This window comes from Pristis pectinata, chromosome 21 (genome assembly GCF_009764475.1).
Source record: "Pristis pectinata isolate sPriPec2 chromosome 21, sPriPec2.1.pri, whole genome shotgun sequence".
In the NCBI taxonomy this organism is placed as follows: Eukaryota; Metazoa; Chordata; class Chondrichthyes; order Rhinopristiformes; family Pristidae; genus Pristis; species Pristis pectinata.
The window spans coordinates 1,057,727-1,078,140 of NC_067425.1; the positions used below are offsets into that span (position 1 = coordinate 1,057,727).

Below are 20,414 nucleotides of genomic sequence, written 5' to 3' on the forward strand. Positions count from 1 at the left end.
CCTCCAGGAGCTATGTCACCTGTGTGCAGGGAAACTCTGGTGTGGAGCTATCCTAACCCCTCCTTGGTGAGAATTTCTCATCGGACCGAGGCCCCAAAGCCCTCCTCCAGAGGCAGTCCCACAACATGAGCCATCTCTCAGAAATGCTGTTCCATACCTTATGAAGCTGGTTACAAGCTACTCCTGCACTCTTCACTCCCTCGCCCTTGTCTGTTCTCTTAACACACCATGGACATCCATTTGTCATCTGGCAGTGAATGATCCCTCGTTGAGGTCTCTCCACACAGGAATCCCCCTCCTTGATATCAGGGACCTAGGCCTGATCACAGGCTCTCAGGCCACTGCTCATTTCTGTGGCCTGGATCAATCCGGGTACCATGGATACATCAAGGGTGAGAGGTTGAGTGTTTGAAGGGGCTGCTCCTAAAGTTCTGGTTGCTGTTCAGCCCCACTCTCATGATCTTTGGGCACCCAGTGAGGAGGTGGGTGAGTTGTTAGGGGGACCTCCTGGCTGGTCTGCTCTCGGGCCACCTTGGCCACTCACAGGTCCACGTTGTGGGCTGTTGAGGAGTCTGTCCAAGCCAACTGCCTGCCCCTCTTCCTTGAATGGTCCGTGCCCGAGTGTTCTTGGAGAGGGGGCATGTGCTGTTCGTTAGCTCGCTGAGGCTTCCAGGACAGTGGGCAATGCAGAGGCTGGACTGTATCCTGGACAAGGAGGATAATGTTGTAATCTGTGTTGTTACTAATGTTGGTGTTTTATATAAAGTTCTGTAATGTCCATCAGGCAATGCTGCAGAGGGCTGAAAAATGATCATGATCAGATTCCAAACACCAGCTTAATCTGTGGTGAGATCACCAATAAATACAAATGTATTAAACATTAGAATTGTCAAATGAATCGGTCATTTTGAACCCACTGGCCTTGCTTGAGCAAAAAACATACTGGAAGTAAACTGTGTTTTCTGTCGAAGGTACATTTCTGTAGACACGAGGATCTCCCTCTGGAGAAACATTTTATGATCCCCTAAATTTGACTGAAATTACAAACGTTTGAACTTTCAAACACCTTTAAATCCAGCTTTAGTTGATTTAAATGTTTTCAGTTGAATAACTTCTCTTATTTCCAAAGATTCCAATATTAACTCAGGCACACAGCTCTACACCTGGTCAGAAATGTGCCTTCAGCCAAGCTTAATTAACAAGGGATTCCCTCCTACAACATGCACTGCAGCTAACAGGAAAGCAAACTGGAGAGTAATTATCTGGTCACATGAATCAGCAAATGTCGTTCTCGGATCCACAACAATGCTCCATGCATTTTCCTTTCAATATGTAATTAAAATGTGAAAGGGAATGTGATTTTATGTCTCAGGTGCTTATATTCCCAATAACATCCAAAATGTATTCTCTTTTTTTTATTTTAAATTCATTTCTTAATTGTATTACCCATCCTAATTGTCCTTGCAAAGGTGGTGGGGAATTGCATTCCATTTAAAAAGCAAACGGCAAAAATAATTGTGACTCTAACAGGTTGTAGTTGATGGATCAGTGCATCAGAAGAGAGTTGCAAGATACTTTCCTCACTTCCAGGAGTGCCCAAACCAGCAGTGGCCTTCTGCCATGTTAACCAATGTTTCCAAAAAATACTCGTCCCAAGGCTTTAGGAGGAAGGTCGTGTGGTGTAATTTGGAGCATAGATTGTGTAGACAGTAGAAAACTATTCTCCATAGCAGAGGTGTGTAAAATAGACACAGATTTAGGGTAAGGGGTAAAAGATTTAGAGGGGATCTGAGGAGGAAATTTCTCAAAGGCTGATTGAAATCTGGAATAGTGTCTGAGGGGGTGGTGAAGACAAAGACTCTCACAATATATGTATCTGTATGAGCACTTGAATCAACAAGGCAAGCTCTGGACCCAGGGCTGTTAAACACACTGAGTACAGATGGGTATTGATTGTCGATATGGACATGAAGGGCCTGTTTCTGTGCTGTAGTCCCTGTGACTTTGTGATCTCTGAGGACAGAGAGGTGGAGGCAGGATCATTGTTTCTGGCAAGACACTGGAAACATTTTGTGCACTTTGACAAAAGCATGTGTCACGGTTTCAGCTGCAGTGGGGCGATTCGTGTTGTTCTCATATTGTAGCATTCTGCATAACATGGTATAGGAAGTGGTTCTTGCTTCACATGTGCTTGCAGTCACAGGCACGTGTCAGTGAGCTGACCGAAAATGGAGCAGTGTGAGTCTAAAAATAAAATGCCCATCCCATGGATGGGCATGGGGGCAGTAAGTCAGGGCACTGAAGGAAGTGAGGTCCAGTGACACCACAGGGAGCTGGGATGAGGAGAGGATCAGACCCAGTTGTGGTGCCCTTACAGGTTAACACTGCATTGATGACAGTGAAGGAAGAAGTGACTCCCCTTCCATGTGATCTGCACCCCCATGAGATCAGACCCTTCACAACCCTCTAAACCTCTTACCCTAAATCTATGTCTAGTTTTGCACAACTCTGCTGTGGGGGAAAGTTTCCTGCTGTCTACACAATCTATGCTCCAAATCATACCACATCTTCCTCCTACAGCCTTTTTCAAAAGGCAAGTACTTTTTGGAAACGCTGATTAACATGGCAGAAGGTCACTGCTGATGAATGAGTAATCCAGCCAGTTCCCTATCTCCCCCTCGCCCTCCCCACACCCCTACAAATCCTGTCCTTCCCGATACTCATCCAGCGCCCTGTTGAACATCACAATAGTATCTGCCCCCACTCCTTTCCCTGGCTGTGTACTCCAGACCCACCACTCACTGAGGAAATAAACTCTTCCTTGGGTCACTTTTGGTCCTGTTACCAATCTCCTTCATTCTACATCCCAGGTACTTGACCCCTCTGCCAATGGGAACAGTTTCTCTCGGCCGTCTCAGTCTGTACCCTTTGTGATTATAAATCCCTCCATCAGATCCCCTCACAGCCTCTGTTCCTATGAGATCTGCCCCAGCTTCTCCAGCCCATCCACAGATCTAAAGTCCCTCATCCCCCGAATGATCCCAGTAAATCTCCTGCACCCTCTCTGTGAGGAAGTGAAGGGTTAAGAATTGCAACCATACCTATAACTGGCAAACAAAATATATATATGCATTTATATTTCTTTAGCAAGGACTAGCAAGCTGCTGACCCACCAGTTAGGTTGGAATGTTAAGTATGTTAACTGCCTTTGTTTCGGGTAACGAACCATTCCGATACGTCAGACGGTGGCGATACTGAGTGTAATTAACATCGACGTGAAGACTTGGTCTGAACAATGAAGGGTGATACCTGCCTTTGAAAGCCTTGATTATAACTCAATTATACTAAGACAAAAGGTGTGATAGCTGTCTCGGGGTCTCTATAGCTTGACCGAAACTCGCGGCGCTGTTTGCATGGGACGTGCGTGACAATTCCTGTATAAATGTCTGTCTGCCCTTTGTTCGGGGAGAACTCAGGAAGCGACTCTTAGCGAGTGCTGAAGAGAATTCTCCTAGCAGTGCACTGCTAATAAAGGTATTTGTTCGAATCGACCTCGTGGCACTGTGTTATTTACAGCAGACGGAAAGGGAAATTGATTTCGGGACGACATCTGGAGCCTTCACATCTTCCCTAAAGTGTGGCCCAGAACTGGACACAAAGCTCCAGCTGTGGCTGACCCATGTGGTACAATGCCCTCACTCCCACACTCTGTGCCTCCAGTTATAAAGCCAGGATCCACTTCCTCTACCTGACCTGCCACTGTTGATAACCTCTCTTCAAAGACCCCAAGATCTCGCTGTTCCTGTAGCCCTTTTAGAATGGTATCTCTAGTCTCTTCACATTCTTCCCACCAAAATGTAACATAGAACCAACATAGAACAGTACAGCACAGAACAGGCCCTTCAGCCCACAATGTTGTGCCGACATAGCCAATCCCTCCTACCTGCAGAATGCCCATATCCCTCTATTTTCCTCTCATTCATGTGCCCATCCAAGCCCCTCTTAAAAGCCCCCAGTGAACTTGCCTCCACCACCCTATCAGGCAACGCATTCCAGGCATCCACCACTCTCTCAGTAAAAAACGTACCCCTCGCATCTGTTCTAAACCTACCCCCTCTCACCTTAAATGCATGCCCTCTGGTATTGGATTGGTCAATAATGGGGAGAAAGATATTGCTTGTCCACCCTATCTATGCCCCTCATAATTTTATACACCTCCAACAGATCACCCCTCAGCTTCCGCCACTCCAGAGAAAAGAGACCAAGTTTGCCCAGCCTCTCCTGATAGCACATGCCCTCTAATCCAAGCAGCATCCTAGTAAACCTCTTCTGCACCCTCTCTAAAGCCTTGACATCATTCTTATAATGAGGTAACCAGAACTGCACGCAATACTTTAAACGCAGCATAACCAGAGTTCTATAGAGATGCATCATAACTTCTTGACTCCAAACCTCAATTAATAAATGCAAGCATTCCATAAGCCTTCTTAACCACCCTATCTACCTGTGTAGCCACTTTCAATGAGTCATGGACTTGTACCCCAAGGTCTCTCTGCTCTTCAACACTGTTAAGGGTCTTGCCCTTCAACGTGTACAGCCTCTTAACATTAGTCCTACCAAGGTGCAATGCCTTACACTTATCTGGGTTAAACTCCATCTGCCATCTCTCTGCCCACATCTGCAGCTGATATCATGCTGTATCCATCGCCAGTCTTCTACACTATTCACAACTCCACCAATCTTCATATTGTCTGCAAACTTACCAACCCATCCATCAACATACTCATCCAGGTCATTTATGTACATCACAAACTGCAGAGGTCCCAGCACAGATCGCTTCAAAACATCACTACTCACAGGCCTCCAGCCTGAATAAGTCCTTTCAACCACCACCCTATGTCATCTACAGGCAAGCAAGTTCTGGATCCACACAGTCAATTCTCCACTGATCCCATGCATCCGAACTTTCTTAATTAACCGATTATGTGGGACCTTGTCAAATGCCTTACTGAAGTCCATATAGATGACATCCACAGCTCTACCTTCATCAATCTCTCTCATCACCCTGTCAAAAATCTTAACCAGGTTAGTAAGACACGACTTGCCTCGCACAAAGCCATGCTGGCCTTCTCTAATCAAGCCATTGGATTCCAGATGCTCATATACCCTATCTCTAAGAATTTTCTTCAGCAATTTTCCTACAGCTGACATGAGACTCACCAGTCTATAGTTCCCCAGATTTTCCCTTGTTCCTTTCATAAATAGAGGAACAACATTAGCCACTTGCCAGTCCTCCGGGACCTCATCCCTGGTCAAAGAGGACACAAAGATACTGGTCAAGGCCCCAGCAATTTCCTCTCTTGCCTCCCTCAGTAACCTGGGGTATATTCCATCGGGCCCTGGGAACTTATCCACCTTAATACTGTTTAGGAGACCGAACACTACCTCTTCCTTGACCTCTAAATGCCCTAACATGTTTCCACCCTCAGCTCCAATTTCTGCGTCCTGCATGTCCCTTTCCTGGGTAAATACTGAAGAGAAATGCTCATTCAGAACCTCACCCTCATCCTCTGCATCCAAACATAAATTCCCTTCTTTACCCTTAAGTGGTCCTACCCTTTCGTTCGTTATCCTCTTATTCCTGATGTAGGTATAGAATACCTTTGGATTCTCCTTAATCCTACTTGCTAAGGACTTTTCATGGCCCCTCCTGGCTTTCCTAATTCCTTTCTTGAGTTCAAATGTTACCATTACTTGGCATTAACTTCCAGCAGGCTGTCTGTCTTCTTGGAATCTCCCAATAACCTCTCAATTCACCAGGCATCAAGTTTCAAGTCATCTGTTTCTTTGGAAATTGTGCCCTGAACACCTACGTCCAAGTCATTAATGTACATCAAGAAAGGCAGTGATCCAGTGTAGAAGCCTAAGGAATTCCACTGATGTGGTCCGGTACAGACCCTAGGAAATTCCATTGATGTGGTCCAGTGCAGACCCTAGGAAATTCCACTGATGTGGTCCGGTGCAGACCCTAGGGAATTCCACTGATGTGGTCCGCTGCTGTGTGGATGCAGGATAAAATGCACCAACTCTTGAAATAAAAATCATTAAGCAATTCATACATCTGTTACTGCACTGAACAGTCAAAGGGTTAATCTTGGTTATTTTCAGAAGGAAGAGGTTGCATAATATAGGCTTATAATTATGCACAATAAGGTAGCACGGTAGTGTAGCAGTTAGCATAATGCTATTACAGTGCCAGCAACCTGGGTTCAATTCCCACCCCTGTCTGCAAGGAGTTTGTACGGTCTCCCCATGTCTCATGGGTTTCCTCCGGGTGCTCCGGTTTCCTCCCACATTACAAAGACGTATAGGTTAGGAGCTGTGGGCATGCTATGTTGGTGCCGGAAGAGTGGCAGCACTTGCAGGCTGCCTCCAGCATGTTCTCAGTCACGCAAAAAGATGAATTTCACTGAGTGTTTCGATGAACATGTGACTAATAAATAAATATTAGTCCCAATGAATTGTTTCAACCTCATTTGAATAATTTCATCCAGGAAAGATTATTTGCATTTTTTTTAAGGTGAATAAAGCTTCCTTTGTTGAGGGGAGTACATTTATTCAGGTTAAGCAGGACTGGTGTGAAAGTAGGAAGCAAAGTCAATGAGGGAAGTTGGGGATGGTGGGTAGGTATGGACTGTGTCATTAATATTGAACAAATGAATGTGATTTTAACTAACATACCAGTCCTTTATACAAAAGCCAGTTTATTGCTAATATTGTCTTGAGCACTTTTAATCTTCTACCAATTCATGTAAACCTCAAAGACAGCTTCTTGTGTACGTTCACCAAAATAACCTGCCCACAGCAACTCCCCACTGACAGCTCCTCAGGCAGACCGAGAGTCTGACACTGAGCATCAGAAGCCGTGGTAGATACTGTACAGGCAGTAATGTGTTGCACTTTGGGAGGACTTACACAGGGAATGGTAGGGCTCTGAGGTGTGTGGTAGAACAGAGGGACCTGGGAATACAGATCCATAGTTCATAGAAACATAGAAAAACTACAGCACAATTCAGGCCCTTCAGCCCACAAAGCTGTGCCAAACATGTCCCTACCTTAGAAATTACTAGGCTTACCCATAGCCCTCTATTTTTCTCAGCTCCATATACCCATCCAACAGTCTCTTAAAAGACTCTATTGTATCCGCCTCCACCACCGTTGCCGGCAGCCCATACCACACACTCACCACTCTCTGAGTAAAAAACTTACTCCTGACATCTCCTCTATACCTGCTCCCCAGCACCTTAAAACTATGTCCTTTTGTGGCCACCATTTCAGCCCTGGGGAAAAGCCTCTGACTATCTACCCGATCAATACCTCTCATCATCTTATATACCTCTGTCAGGTCCACCCTCATCCTCCGTTGCTCCAGGGAGGAAAGGCTGAGTTCCCTCAACCTGCTTTCATAAGGCATGCTCTGCATTCCGGGCAGCATCCTTGTAAATCTCCTCTGCACCCTTTCTATGGCTTCCACATCCTTCCTGTAGTGAGGCGACCAGAACTGAGCACAATACTCCAAGTGGGGTCTGACCAGTGACCTATATAGCTGCAACAATACCTCTCGGCTCCTAAGTTCAATTCTCCGATTGATGAAGGACAATACACCATATGCCTTCTTAACCACAGGGTCAACCTGCGCAGCTATTTTGAGTGTCCTATGGACTCGGACCCCAAGATCCCACAGGTAGATAGGGTCATAAAGAGAGCTTTTGGCACTTTGGCCTTCATAAATCAGGGCACTTGAGTACAGGACTTGGGATGTTACATTTAAGTTGTACAAGATGTTTTTGAGGCTGAATTTGCAGTATTGTATGCAGTTCTGGTCACCTGCCTACAGGAAAGATATCAATAAGCTTGAAAGAGTGCAGAGAAAATTTACAAGGATGTTGCCAGGTCTTGAGGACCTGAGTTATAGGGAAAGGTTGAACAGGTTAGGACTTTATTCCCTGGAGCACAGGAGAATGAGGGGAGATCTTATAGAGGTATACAAAATTATGAGGGGTATAGTTAGGGTGAGTGCATGCAGGCTTTTTCCCCTTAGGTAGGGTGAGACTAGAACTAGGGGACATAGGTTTAGGGTGAAAGGTGAAACATTTTAGGGGAATCTGAGGGGGAACTACTTCACTCAGAAGGTAGTGCGAGTGTGGTATGAGCTGCCAGCAGAAGTGGTGGATGTGGGTTCAATTGCAAGTTTTAAGAGAGGTTTGGATGGGTACATGGATGGGAGGGGTTTGGAGGAATATGGTCCGGGTGCAGGTAGATGGGACTAGTTAGTAGATCAGGTTGGCATGGACTGGATGGGTCGAAGGGCCTGTTTCAGTGCTGTAGTGCTCTATGACTCCATCAGTGAGGGAGGCTTCATTGTCAGCAATCCCTCAGGGTCAAGGATGATATCTGAATCAAGTTTTGATTCTTCTTCGCTGGGTCTCAGTGACCAACTAGGCTGGTGGTAAACTTTTATCTTGCCAGGGTTCAAGCTCAGCCCCAGGCTGTTGTAAGACTCAGAGAGGTGGTTACGAGTTGTTTGTAGATCCTTCCATGGGAGCAAAATTACAGCACAGTGATCGACATACTGGTCATAGAGTCATACAGCACGGAAACAGACCCTTTGGCCCAACCAGTCCATGCCGACCAAGATGCCCATCTAAGCAATTGCCATTTGGCCCATATCCCTCTGAACCTTTCCTATCCATGTACCTGTCCAAGTGCCTTTTAAATGTTGTTAATGTACCTTCCTGAACCACACTCTGGCAGCTCATTCTGTATACTGACTCCCTCTGGGTGAAAAAGTTACCCCTCACATTCCATTTAAATCTCTCCCGTCTCACCTTAAACCTATGACCTTGAGTTCTTGATTCCCCAACCCTGGGAAAAAGACTGTGCACATTCACCCTGTCTATGCCCCTCATGATTTTAAATGGAGACAGGTGGGTGTCAACAGCTAACACCAAGGAGTTTCTCTCTGCATCTTTCCTCTTTCAGTTGTTATCATTTTTGTTTTTAAAAACTTTACTTAAAACACAAAAAACTTAAATCATTGTCCTCTGAGTCAAGATACACTCCAGTCTCTGTGGTCCTGGAAACCTCCAGTGAGCCACTGGACATTGCATGCCTCCTCTCCAGGGACACCGGGGCACAGAAGTGTTCTCAGAAGGCAGTCAGGCGTTCAGGAGAAAAAGCAGGAGAATGGAGTTGAAAAAAAATCAGCCATGATCAACGGGCCGAATGGCCTAATTGTACTCATATATGTTATGGTCGAACATAGATTACATCAGGATATTGATAGAATGCTGATCTGGGCTGAGAAGTGGCAGATGGAGTTCAACCCGGATAAGTGTGAGGTGATACACTTTGGAAGATCAAATTTGAAGGTAGAATACAAGGTTAATGGCAGGACTCTTAGCAGTGTGGAGGAACAGATGGATCTTGGGGTCCACATTCATAGATCCCTCAAGGTTGCCGCACAAATCGATAGGGTTGTTAAGAAAGCTTATGGTGCATTTGCCTTCATTAGTCGGGGTATTAAGTTCAAGATCCGCGAGGTGATGTTGCAGTTCTATTGAGCACTGGTTAGACCACACTTGGAGTATTGGTATTGGTTTATTATTGTCACTTGTACCGAGGTACAGTGAAAAACTTGTCTTAACTTGTCTTGTGTTCAGTTCTGGTCACCTCATTATAGGAAGGACGTGGAAGCTTTAGAGAGGGTGCAGAGGAGATTTACCAAGATGTTGCCTGGATTGGAGAGCATGTCTTATGAGGCTAGGTTGAGCAAGCTGGGGCTTTTCTCTTTGGAGAGAAGGGGAATGAGAGGAGACTCAATAGAGGTGTACAAGATGATAAGAGGCATAGATCAAGTGGACAGTCAGAGACTTTCCCAGGGCGACAATGGCTAACAGAAGGGGCATAATTTTAAGGTGATTGGAGGAAGATATAAGGGGGATGGCAGGGGTAAGTTTTTTTTGCATGGAACGCACTGCTGGCAGAGGTTGTGGGGGCAGATAAATTGGGGACATTTAAGAGATTCTTAGCCACATGAATGATAGAGACATAGAGGTCTATGTGGGAGGGAAGGGTTAGATGGATATTAGAACAGGATAAAATGTCAGCACAACATCATGGGCCGAAGGGCCTGTACTGCACTGTAATGTTCTTTGTTCTATAACTTATGGTCAAACATAACTAATGGTCTAACATTAAGTAGTTGGAGCATGGAGGGAAGGAGCATCACTGGACCTTGGGGAATACAGCTGGACAAGTGAAGGAGTGTCAGTGGGGGAGCATTCTGAAGATAGTGACCACAACTTGGTATATTTTAGTGGTTATGGAAAATGATAGGGATGATAGGGAGGGATATAAAATACTTAAATTAAGGGAAGGCCAATTTCATTAGTGTAAGGGAGGACCTGGCAGAGGTGGATTGGGAACATCTACTTGCAGGTAAGCCTACATCTGCACAGGGAAGCATTCAAAGTAGAAACAACAAGAGTTCAAGGCCAACAGGTTCCAAAGCCACCAGTGGCAACTATAGGAGACCCTGGATGTCGAAGGATATCGAGGGTTAGATAAGGAGGAAAAAGGAAGTGTAGGACAGGTATAGGGAACTAATGACGGGGGAGGCTCGTCAAGAGTATGAAAGGTGTAGGAACTTGCTTAAAACGGAAATTAGGAAGACCAAAAAGGGTCACAAGAAATCACTGACAGACATGATTCAGGTAAATCCAAAGGGGTTTTAGAAGTATATTCAGGGAAAGAGTAGAGCCGATTAAGGACAATGGGCAATTTGTGAATGGAGCCAGAAAGTATAAGTGAGGTATTAAATGAATACTTTCCATCGGTATTCACAAAGGAAACGGACTTTGTAGTTGGAGGATTCAGTGAAGGGGAAGGTGAGGTCCTAGTGCAAGTCTCCATAAATAAAGAGGAGGTACCCAATACCTTAGTGAGCTTAAAGGCAGATAAATCGCAAGGACCTGAAGAGATTTGGCCCAGCCTCCTATAATGGCAGAGCAATGTCAAGTATCCCATCAGGCTTTGGGAGGACACTCTGCTGCCCATGAAGAGATGTTGGAAGCCACAAAACAAATGTGCACAGTGAAGGAAGGTCATGTAGTCAGCACCTGGTCAGTTTCAAGTGAGAACATGCTGAGACAGCTTTACAGCCCTGTAGACAATCCCACTGTAAACATCCCACTGCGAGCTATCCAGAGGACAGAACAAGTAGATAGGGGTGTTTGGGACCTGACTTCCTGTGGAAACATAGCATTTGATAGATTACAGACCTCAGTTAAACATTCTGGCAATTTAGGATCCAAATGATTAAAATAATTGTAGGATGGTACCAGCAGGAATCTGAAGAAGTGAAGGATAAGGGTTGGAATTAAGGCCGTGTAAATACAATAAAGAACATACAATGTTTGGGAGGGATGTGAATAAATGTATAAAAGGTGTCTGACGAGATGACCAGCAGCAGTGACCCCGGAGACCAACCACAGAAGAAGACGACCCTGACTCAGGGACTCCAAGGAGAACTCGCAGTGGGTAATATCTGATACAAATAGTGGGTTTCTATTAAACCCACTAAAGGGTAACGAAGAGAGTTGTGAAACTAAAGAGTTAATGAATCTTATTTGAATCTTTGAGTTTAAATCAATCGTGATTAATAAATAAGTAAAGTTGTTAGTCAAAGGCATTGTCTGGTGTTTTATCATGTGCTGTATTTACTTGGCAACACTGCTGTGGGAAGCAAGGGAAAAGTCTGCTGGAGCTCCAGCTGAGATGTTTCACTGGTCTCTTGCCACAAGTGAGGTACCAGATTGGAGGATGGCAGATGTTCAGGAAGGGCAGCAGGGAAAGGCCTGGTAACTATTAACCTCTGAGCCAGTGGTAGGTAAGATACTGGAAAAAGTTGTAAGGAAATGATCATTTGAAAAGGCAGGGACTCATCAGAGAGCCAACGTGGTTTGTGAGGAGCAGATCCCGCCTGACCAATCCGATTGAACGTTTTGAAGAGGAAACGAAATGAGGGCAGGGATATTGGACCTGATCAGTTCAGATGGAACGTGTCCTGGTGCAAACCATTGGGTTTGGACAAAGAAGATCGGTGAGTGAGCTGTGACATCTGATGGTCCCTGCGCTTCACCAAAACTAACACAAATCCGATTTGGGGTGACTGCAGCACCAAGTCTGCAGTTTTCCAGTGCAACCAGTAAACTAGGTCGCACTGGCCACTTCCTGAATGCCTGCTCACGGTAATGTGGGGTGATGTGTGATGAAGATCGGGCTCTGGTTAGCAAGCTAGTCTGTCAGGCTGAAGAACACAATGATGTGTGTGAGGTACTTCTTGTTTGGGCTGGTAATCTGCACAAGCAGTAATCACTCAGCTGCGAGTTTGCGGTGCCATCACCAGCCTCACCACGCACACAGGATGATCTTACAGAATAAAAGCTTCAGCGAGAACGAAAGGCCGTTGATGTTAACCTGCTGCTCTTCCCGCAGCTGATCTGCGCCGTTTCTCCGGCATTTCCTGTGTTTTTATTTGTTTTTTTTCCACTGACGGATTTTTGTGACAGGTTCCGGCAGAGGTGAAACGCCAGTGACCAAGCTGCTTCAGGTATCTCGGGTCTGAGGAGGTGACAGCGGGCAGGTGGGGAGAGGGGTGCAAGGGAAGGACAGTCAGCAGGGCCGGGAATAATGTTTTATTCTCTGCACAAGTAAGTGTTGCCAGGGCTGTGATTCACCATCACCTACATGACGTTCCCCAGAGAAACAAAGGACTGCAGATGCTGAAATCCAGATGAAAAACTCCATGATGTTCCCCAGCCCTGTCACACTGATTCCGCCTTCACCTTCACAAACAACCCACTTCTCGGAACCAGTGTCACAGAAACAAGCCGCCAGCTTTCAGTTCACCTGCTGCCCCGAATGTGTGGTCGGGGAAGAAGTTGTGCCTTATTCTCCATCCCCCTCAGGATCCTCTGCCCGGCACAGCTCCTAGTGTAGCGGTTAGCGTAACGCTATTACAGCGCCAACGACCCGGGTTCAATGCCTGTAAGGAGTTTGTACGTTGTCCCCGTGTCTGCGTGGGTTTCCTCCGGGTGCTCCGGTTTCCTCCCACATTCCAAAGACGTACAGGTTAGGAAGTTGTGGGCATGCTATGTTGGCGCCGGAAGCGTGACGACACTTGCGAGCTGCCCCCGATGTACATGCGACTAATAAAGATATCTTCCCTCCCTCCAGTTGTCCCTCTGTCTCTCCCCGTCACCTCACCACCTTCTGCCTTTACGACCCGGCCTCGCAGTTTCTTGCCCTCTGGGTTACGAGTTTGTTGACACCCACGCCCAGCACTTGGCAGCTCACGGTGCTGAACTAGACTGGACTCAAAGCCTGAGACCGTAAATCCTGATTTATGAACGTTCAGCTCAGCTTGCAATAAAAGTGGTTTACAAATCAAACTACTCCTGACAGTTACTGCGAGCAGCGTCACCGCCCGGGAATGAAGTATCCAGAATGGACAAAGGCGATACCAATAATCCCAGTGCGGGCAGAATCAGGCCTCATTCGGAAAGAGCTCTCGTCGCTTGTTCCCCAACGCCTTCGCTTTGAAGAACCCAGAACCCTGACTTGGATGTGGGTGTCGCTGGCATTTGGCCATGAGGTGGTAGTGGAGGAAGAGAGACCCACGGCGATGTCCCCACGGCCTTAAAACGCATCTTCATGTCTCAGATCTGGTGACTGGGCTGTAAAATCCACCAGTTTCTCCTTCCAGCTTCCAAACAGCGGATGGCAGAGCGATGGCTCTGTGATTCCCCGCTGGTCTAATGCCTCACGCACCAGCTCGGGTACTTCACACAGCGTAAAGAACCCTTGGACAGTGAGGGCGTTAGCGACAGGGGCAGCCAGAGGGCTGACCTTGATGATCTCAGGCTCAATCACCATGGGAGATGGCAATACCTTTCACCTCTGACCTCGGTGAGGCTGTGCCAAGCCCTACACTGGTTCCAACTCCAACCCTAGCCTGGAAGCGTGGAAGGCTTCGGGGTTCATTGGCCCTGCCCTGATACCATGTTCTGGGCTCAGCCACTTGTTCCCGTGTGCAGGAAGGCAGCAGAATTGGTTTAACTCCCACTGTGAGACGGGGCATCACCAACAACCCAGAAAGGGTAAAAGGTACGAAAATCACAGTGAGACGTAGGTTTGAACCAGCACAATGTAGGCTGCTTTCTACAAACTGCAGACAGCCACTCTCTGGCACAGGCAGCAGCTGAAGATTCCCCCAAGATTTTCCAGGAGAGGTTCGGAGGCCTGGTTCAACTTGGCGTCACGCTGGGGTTGTGGGGGGGGGGGGCAGACCGCAATTGGCAGGTAGGGCATGACCCTGCAGAGAGTCTGGAACGGATGAGGAGGGGGGGTCCCTTCAGACCTTCAGAGTGGGAGAGAGCGAGCAGGGGAACGAGGGGTGAGTGAGGGACATGGAAGGGAACTGAAGGGGGGATCAGGGTGGAATGTAGTGAGGGAGGGGGTCCAAGGGGTGTAGGCAACACAAGAGTGTGCGTGTTCAGTGTGTGCGTGTTCAGTGTGTGTGTGTGTTCAGTGTGTGTGTGTGTTCAGTGTGTGTGCAGATCATGTGCGTGTTCAGTGTGCATGTTCAGTGTGTGCGTGTTCAGTGTGTGTGTGTGCAGAGCATGTGCATGTTTGGTGTGTGTGTGTTCAATGTGTGCGTGTTCAGTGTGCGTGTTCAGTGTGTGTGTGTGTTCAGTGTGTGTGCAGATCATGTGCGTGTTCAGTGTGTGTGTTCAGTGTGTGCGTGTTCAGTGTGTGCGTGTAGAGCATGTGCATGTTCAGTGTGGCATGTTCAGTGCATGCACGTTCAGAGTCTGTGCATGTTCAGAGTGTGTCAATCTACATGTACATGCTAACAGTGCAGCAGAACCTGGTCTCCAAGTTGCCTTTGACTCTTTGCTCCTGGCCCCTGTGTCCAGCTCACATGGGGAGGGTAGCAACAAACAATTTGCAGGAGCACCAAGTTCCTGGGTGTAAATATCACCAACAATTTGTCCTGGTCCAGTCATGTGGTCAAGAAAGCTCAGCAGCACCTCTACTCCCTCAGAAGGCTGAGGAAATTTGGCATGTCCCTAGTGACCCTCACCAATATTTATAGATGCACCATAGAAAGCACCCTGTCCAGATGTAGCACGGCTTGGTATGGCAACTGCTCTGTTCGGGACTGCCAGAAACTGCAGAGAGTTGTGGACACAGTTCAGCACATCACAGAAACCAGCCTCCCCTCCATGGATTCTGTCTATACTTCTCATTACCTCAGGAAAGCAGCCGACATAATTAGAGACCCCACCCACCCGGTCTCTCTCTTCTCTCTCCCGTCATGCAAAAGATACAAAAACTTGAGAACAAGTACCACCAGGCTCAACGACAGCTTCTACTCTGCTGTTATCAGACTCTGAACTGACCTCTTAATGACAGAGGTGAACTCTTGATCTCACAATCTACCTCATCATGGTCCTGCGCTGCACTTTCTGGGTAACTATAAAATTATATTTTGCATTCTGTTTTTTCCCCTTGTATGGTTGGCATGTAAACAAAGCTTTGCACTGCAACTTGTACATGTGACAATAATAAACCAATTACCAACTCGGTGGGTCGAACAGCATCTGTGGGGGGAAAGGACTCGTTGATGTTTCATGCTGATTATTCCTTTTCCCCACAGATGCTGCCCGACCCGCCAAGTTCCTCCAGCAGATTGTTTGTTGCTCCAGATTCCAACATCTGCAGTCTCTTGGAAGGTACCCCATGTTATAGGAGTTCACGTACCCGCACCTGCACCATTCAGACTTGAGTGGAACTAGTCAACCTCGACCCTGAGGACTACTTGACGACAAGAGCTCAGCAAATCACCTGGCAGTCTGAATCCTACCATGCAGTGCCCCAGGGATTTATATCCAGGAACTTCTCTCCAGTTGCTCTGCTTTCATTAATCCTGCAGCCAAACAAGTTCTAACAGCTGTTTCGCTCCCTTAACATTACTGGACATTCACTAAGTGCCCTACATTAGGATCGGAGAAAGACTTTTATCAGTCAAGGGGTGGTGAGGCAGAGACTTGCACAACATTTAAGAAGTACTTAGACGAGCCCCTAAACGCCAAAGTATAGACTCGAAAATGGCTGAAGTGCTGATAGATACTTGGTGGTCGGCACAGACACGATGGGCCGAAGGGCCTGTTTCTGTGCTATATGAATATTAGGGCGGTAACTTTGAAAAGTAGAGCATTCGATCTAAAGCACCTTCGAGTGTCAGTGTACCTACGAGAACAGAGATCAAGGCGTTTATAGTCGTTGGTAGGACAGAAATGTCGGTGCTAAGCAGAGAGAAGATAAAACAGGATGAAACAGAGAGCGAGCGAGCAACCTTTAGACCCCAGACTCACTGACTAAGGCAAGGTCAGCATTTCCAAACAGGTCAGGGAGGTGAGTGAAGGCCGGGTTGGGAGGGACGTGTGAAGAAGGAATGGGCTGCCTGCTTCTCCAAGTCTCAATGACATTTGCCGTGTGTTTAAACAAGTCACCATCGCTTCTCATCGCCGGCAGCTCGACCACCGAGTCCTCGCTGTTGTTCTGCCACGGACTGCTATCGTCACTGTGCAGGAAACGGCAAATGTTACTGTGTCGGGTCAATAACTCAGTAACATTTGCTTCTCCCTCTACAGATGCTGCCTGACCTTCTGAGTAAGTACTTTCCGGTGTCTGTACTGTTCCCTTGTCGTCTATTCTGCCCCGGGCGACCCGGGTTAACGTCCAGCCTGTCCTAGCTCAGTACTGACGTGGACCCACATCCCAACACGGAATCTGAGGAGTTTACATTCAGCTGATTAAATCTGTAGTAAAATGTCACTGTTGTGGTTAAAAAACCGGTCTGGTCCACAATTGTGCAGCCCCAACCTGCCCAGCCAAGTACAGCTTAAGTGGAACCGGGACGCCCCACGTGAAGCAAAGGTCAGGAGAGACTCTGGGCAGGTCGGCAGAGCGATGGCAGTGTCCCGCTGCCGGCAGCTCAACGGTGTTCAAGCAGCGGAATAGTCTGGGAACTGGCATAGTCTGGGTCTGGGACGGCCTGGGTCTGGGATGGTTTGGAGACTGGCCCGTTCTGTCCCGCTCGGACCCCTTTCTGCTGTGCAGACTCGGCCGTTCTTACCTGAGGTGGATGCTGACGGCCAGGTAGCGGTCGATGGCCACGCCGAGCAGGCTGAAGATGGAGCTCTGTGTCAGCACCAGGACGAAGCAGGCGAGGAAGAGGCAGGGGTGGAACGGGATGTCGAGCCCCAGGCTAATGGTGATGGCGAACGGGATGGCGAAAGCTCCGACCGCGATGTCTGCCACCGCCAGGGACACCAGGAAGTAATTGGTGGCCGTCTTGAGGTTGTTGTTGGCGGCCACAGACCAGCAGACCAGCACGTTCCCCAGCAGCGCCAGCAGCGCGATCAGGAGCTCCAGGGCGACGTAAAGTCCCATCGGCAGCCCGGTTCCCGCCGCCACGCCGGGCGCCGCCGCTTCCCCCCTTCGCCCGCCGGCCCTCCCTCCCTCCTCCCCCTCCTCCTCCCTCCCTCCCTCCTCCCCCTCCTCCTCCCTCCCTCCCTCCTCCCCCTCCTCCCCTCCTCCTCCCCCTCCTCCTCCCTCCCCTCCCCCTCCTCCCCTCCTCCTCCCCCTCCTCCTCCTCCCTCCCTCCCTCCCCTCCTCCTGCTCTCCCTCCCCTTCCTCCCTCCCTCCCCTCCCTCTCTCTTTCTCTCTTCCCTTTTCTCTCCTGTGTCCACCTCTTCGCTCACTAACTCCCCGCAGTCTGTACCCCGCTCTCTGTTACTCTCTCTCTCTCTCTCATGGTCCCTCTCCCTTCCTGGTCCCTCTCCCTCTGTGTCTGCCTCCAGATGTGCCCACTCCCCCAACACGTCCAACTCTGCGGGGAGCGTGTCCAAGCCTAAGGGAATGTCTCCAAATCTTAAAATTTCCCTTCCTCTTGGGGAGCGTCCTTAAATAGCAGGGTCCGCTGCCGCTGAACTAACCTTGTGTGTCCCAGGCCGCTCTAACAGGGTGAAGTGAGTTGAGGTCACTCAAGTCTGTGCTGCAGAGAAGAGAGGGTGTCGCACGGTCCAGGCCAGATCTCCGACGTGGCCCCAGAGCTGTACCTCAGCAACCAAGCTCCAACTCTGGACCAACTGCCCCACTGTCCGAAGAAGGGAAGGTTGGGGGGAGGGAGCGGCAAGCCCTGATAGAATCTCTACCCATCTAGGACATCTTTCCAGCCACCAAGCTGCTCCTCCACATTCCTTTGGACCCAGCGAGTAGGGCAAAGGGGTCAGCTAGCCATCAGGTAGCCCAGGTCCTGCATCCGCAAGAGGTGACTCCAGTCTCACTGTGGAACATCGACATAACACGGGAGAGAGCAGTTAGCGGCAGTAAACCAGCCTGAGAATGGTTGCTGTGGTGGTGGGAGGAACCCTACCTACCGGTCATCTCCTTCCTTCGGACAAGCAGTCTCCAGCCACGAAGCTGCTGACTCATGCAGTCCACCTCTTCAGTGGCCACTTGATGCTGAGAGTCTTTGCTCATTGTTGGACACAACCCCTCACATCAGCTGCTCTTCAGTTGGTAAACTGGAAGGTAAAGGATTACAAGTTTTTGGAGGAGATGACGAATGCGATTGGTGAGGGTAGACTGTTGTTTACATGGACCTTAGTAAAGTATTTGACAAGGTCCCTCATGGTAGGCTGGTCCAGAAGGTTAAGTCACATGGGATCCATGGTGACTTGGTAACTTGGATCCAAAATTAGTTTGGGCACAGAAGGCAGAGGATAGAGGTGGAGGGCTGTTCCTCTGACTGGAGGTCTGTGACCAGTGGTGTTCCACAGGGATCAGCGCTGGGACCTCTGTTTGTGATTATATAGAATCATAGAGTTATGCTGCAGAGAAACAGGCTCTTTGGCCCACCACATCTATGCTGACCATCAAGCCTCTCTACACCAATTGCACCTGCCTGCAATAATTCCATCTCCCTCTACACTCCGCTCGTTCAAGTACCCGTCCAGATGCCTCTTAAATGTTGTTACTGTTCCTGCCTCCACCTCCCCCTCTGGCAGCTCATTCCAGATACCAGATATTAATGATTTGGACAAAAATGGAGGTGAACTGATCAGTAAGTTTGCAGACAACACAAAAATTGGCAGAGTTGTGGACAGTGAGGAAGGTTGTCAAAGGATTCAGAAGGATAGAGCCAGTTGGAAATGTGGGCAGAGAAATGGCAGATGGAGTTTAATCCGGACAAGTGTGAGGTGCTGCACTTTGGGAGGTTAAACGTGAGAGGAAAGTATACAGTAAATGGCAGGACCCTGAGGAGCACTGATGTACAGAGGGATCTTGGGGTGCAAGTCCATAGCTCCCTGAAAGTGGCAACACAATTAGATGGGGTGGTAAAGAAGGCGTATGGTATGCTTGCCTTCATCCATCAGGGCATTGAATCTAAAAGTCAGGAAGTCATGTTGCAGCTGTATAAAACTTTGGTCAGGCCACATTTGGAGTATTGTGTGCAGTTCTGGTCGCCCCCGTAACAGGAAGGATGTGCAGGCTTTGGAGAGGGTGCAGAAGAGGTTCACCAGGATGTTGCCTGGATTAGAGAGTGTGAGCTATACGGAGAGGTTGGACAAATGTGGGTTGTTTTCTCTGGAGCGTCAGAGGCTGAGGGGAGACCTGATAGAAGTTTATAAAATTTTGAGAGGCGTAGATAGGGTAGACAGTCAGAATCTTTTTCCGAGAGTGGAAATGTCAAAGACTAGAAGCTGTTGCCTTAAGGTGAGAGGGGGAAAGTTTAAAAGAGATTTACAAGGCAATTTTTTACACACAGAGTGGTACAACTTGTTTACACACAGTACTTGTTTCCAGGGGAGGTGGTGGAAGCAGATGCAATAGCAACATTTAAGAGGCATTTAGACAGGCACAAGAACAGGCAGGGAAAGGAGGGATATGAACCATTTGCAGGCAGAAGGTATTGTTCCTGTGGTGCACTGTTCTGTGCTCTATGTTCTATGTACCTGCCTGGTGCTGACAGGTGACTAACAGGTGAGGTCCTGGGCCTTGCCACACCTCCTGGGAGACTGGTCCTGAGGAGCATTCACACTGACCTGGCAGAGGCAATGAATGACCCCAGGGTAGGTTCACTGCTTCAATTGTTGGAGCCATTGACCAGTGACACTGACCATTGACTGGTGACACTGACCGGTGACACAGGCCACTGACCCATCACTGACCAATGACACTGACCGGTGACACTGACCGTTGATCAGTGACACTGACCA

General features: G+C 48.2%; 1 protein-coding gene across 2 annotated transcripts in view; it reads right to left on the reverse strand.

The window, feature by feature from the left end:
- The window catches only part of adora2b (adenosine A2b receptor), a 31,893-nt gene extending 14,257 nt beyond the window's left edge, over window positions 1-17,636 (reverse strand). For both annotated transcript variants that reach the window (XR_007957941.1, XM_052035741.1), the window contains exon 1: window positions 17,267-17,636. Coding sequence is in view for 1 of the 2 variants with exons in the window: in XM_052035741.1 (XP_051891701.1) it covers window positions 17,267-17,583 (317 nt within the window). In the remaining variant the exon portion in view is untranslated. The remainder of the gene's footprint in view (window positions 1-17,266) is intronic.
- Between the last annotated feature and the right edge of the window lie 2,778 nt (window positions 17,637-20,414).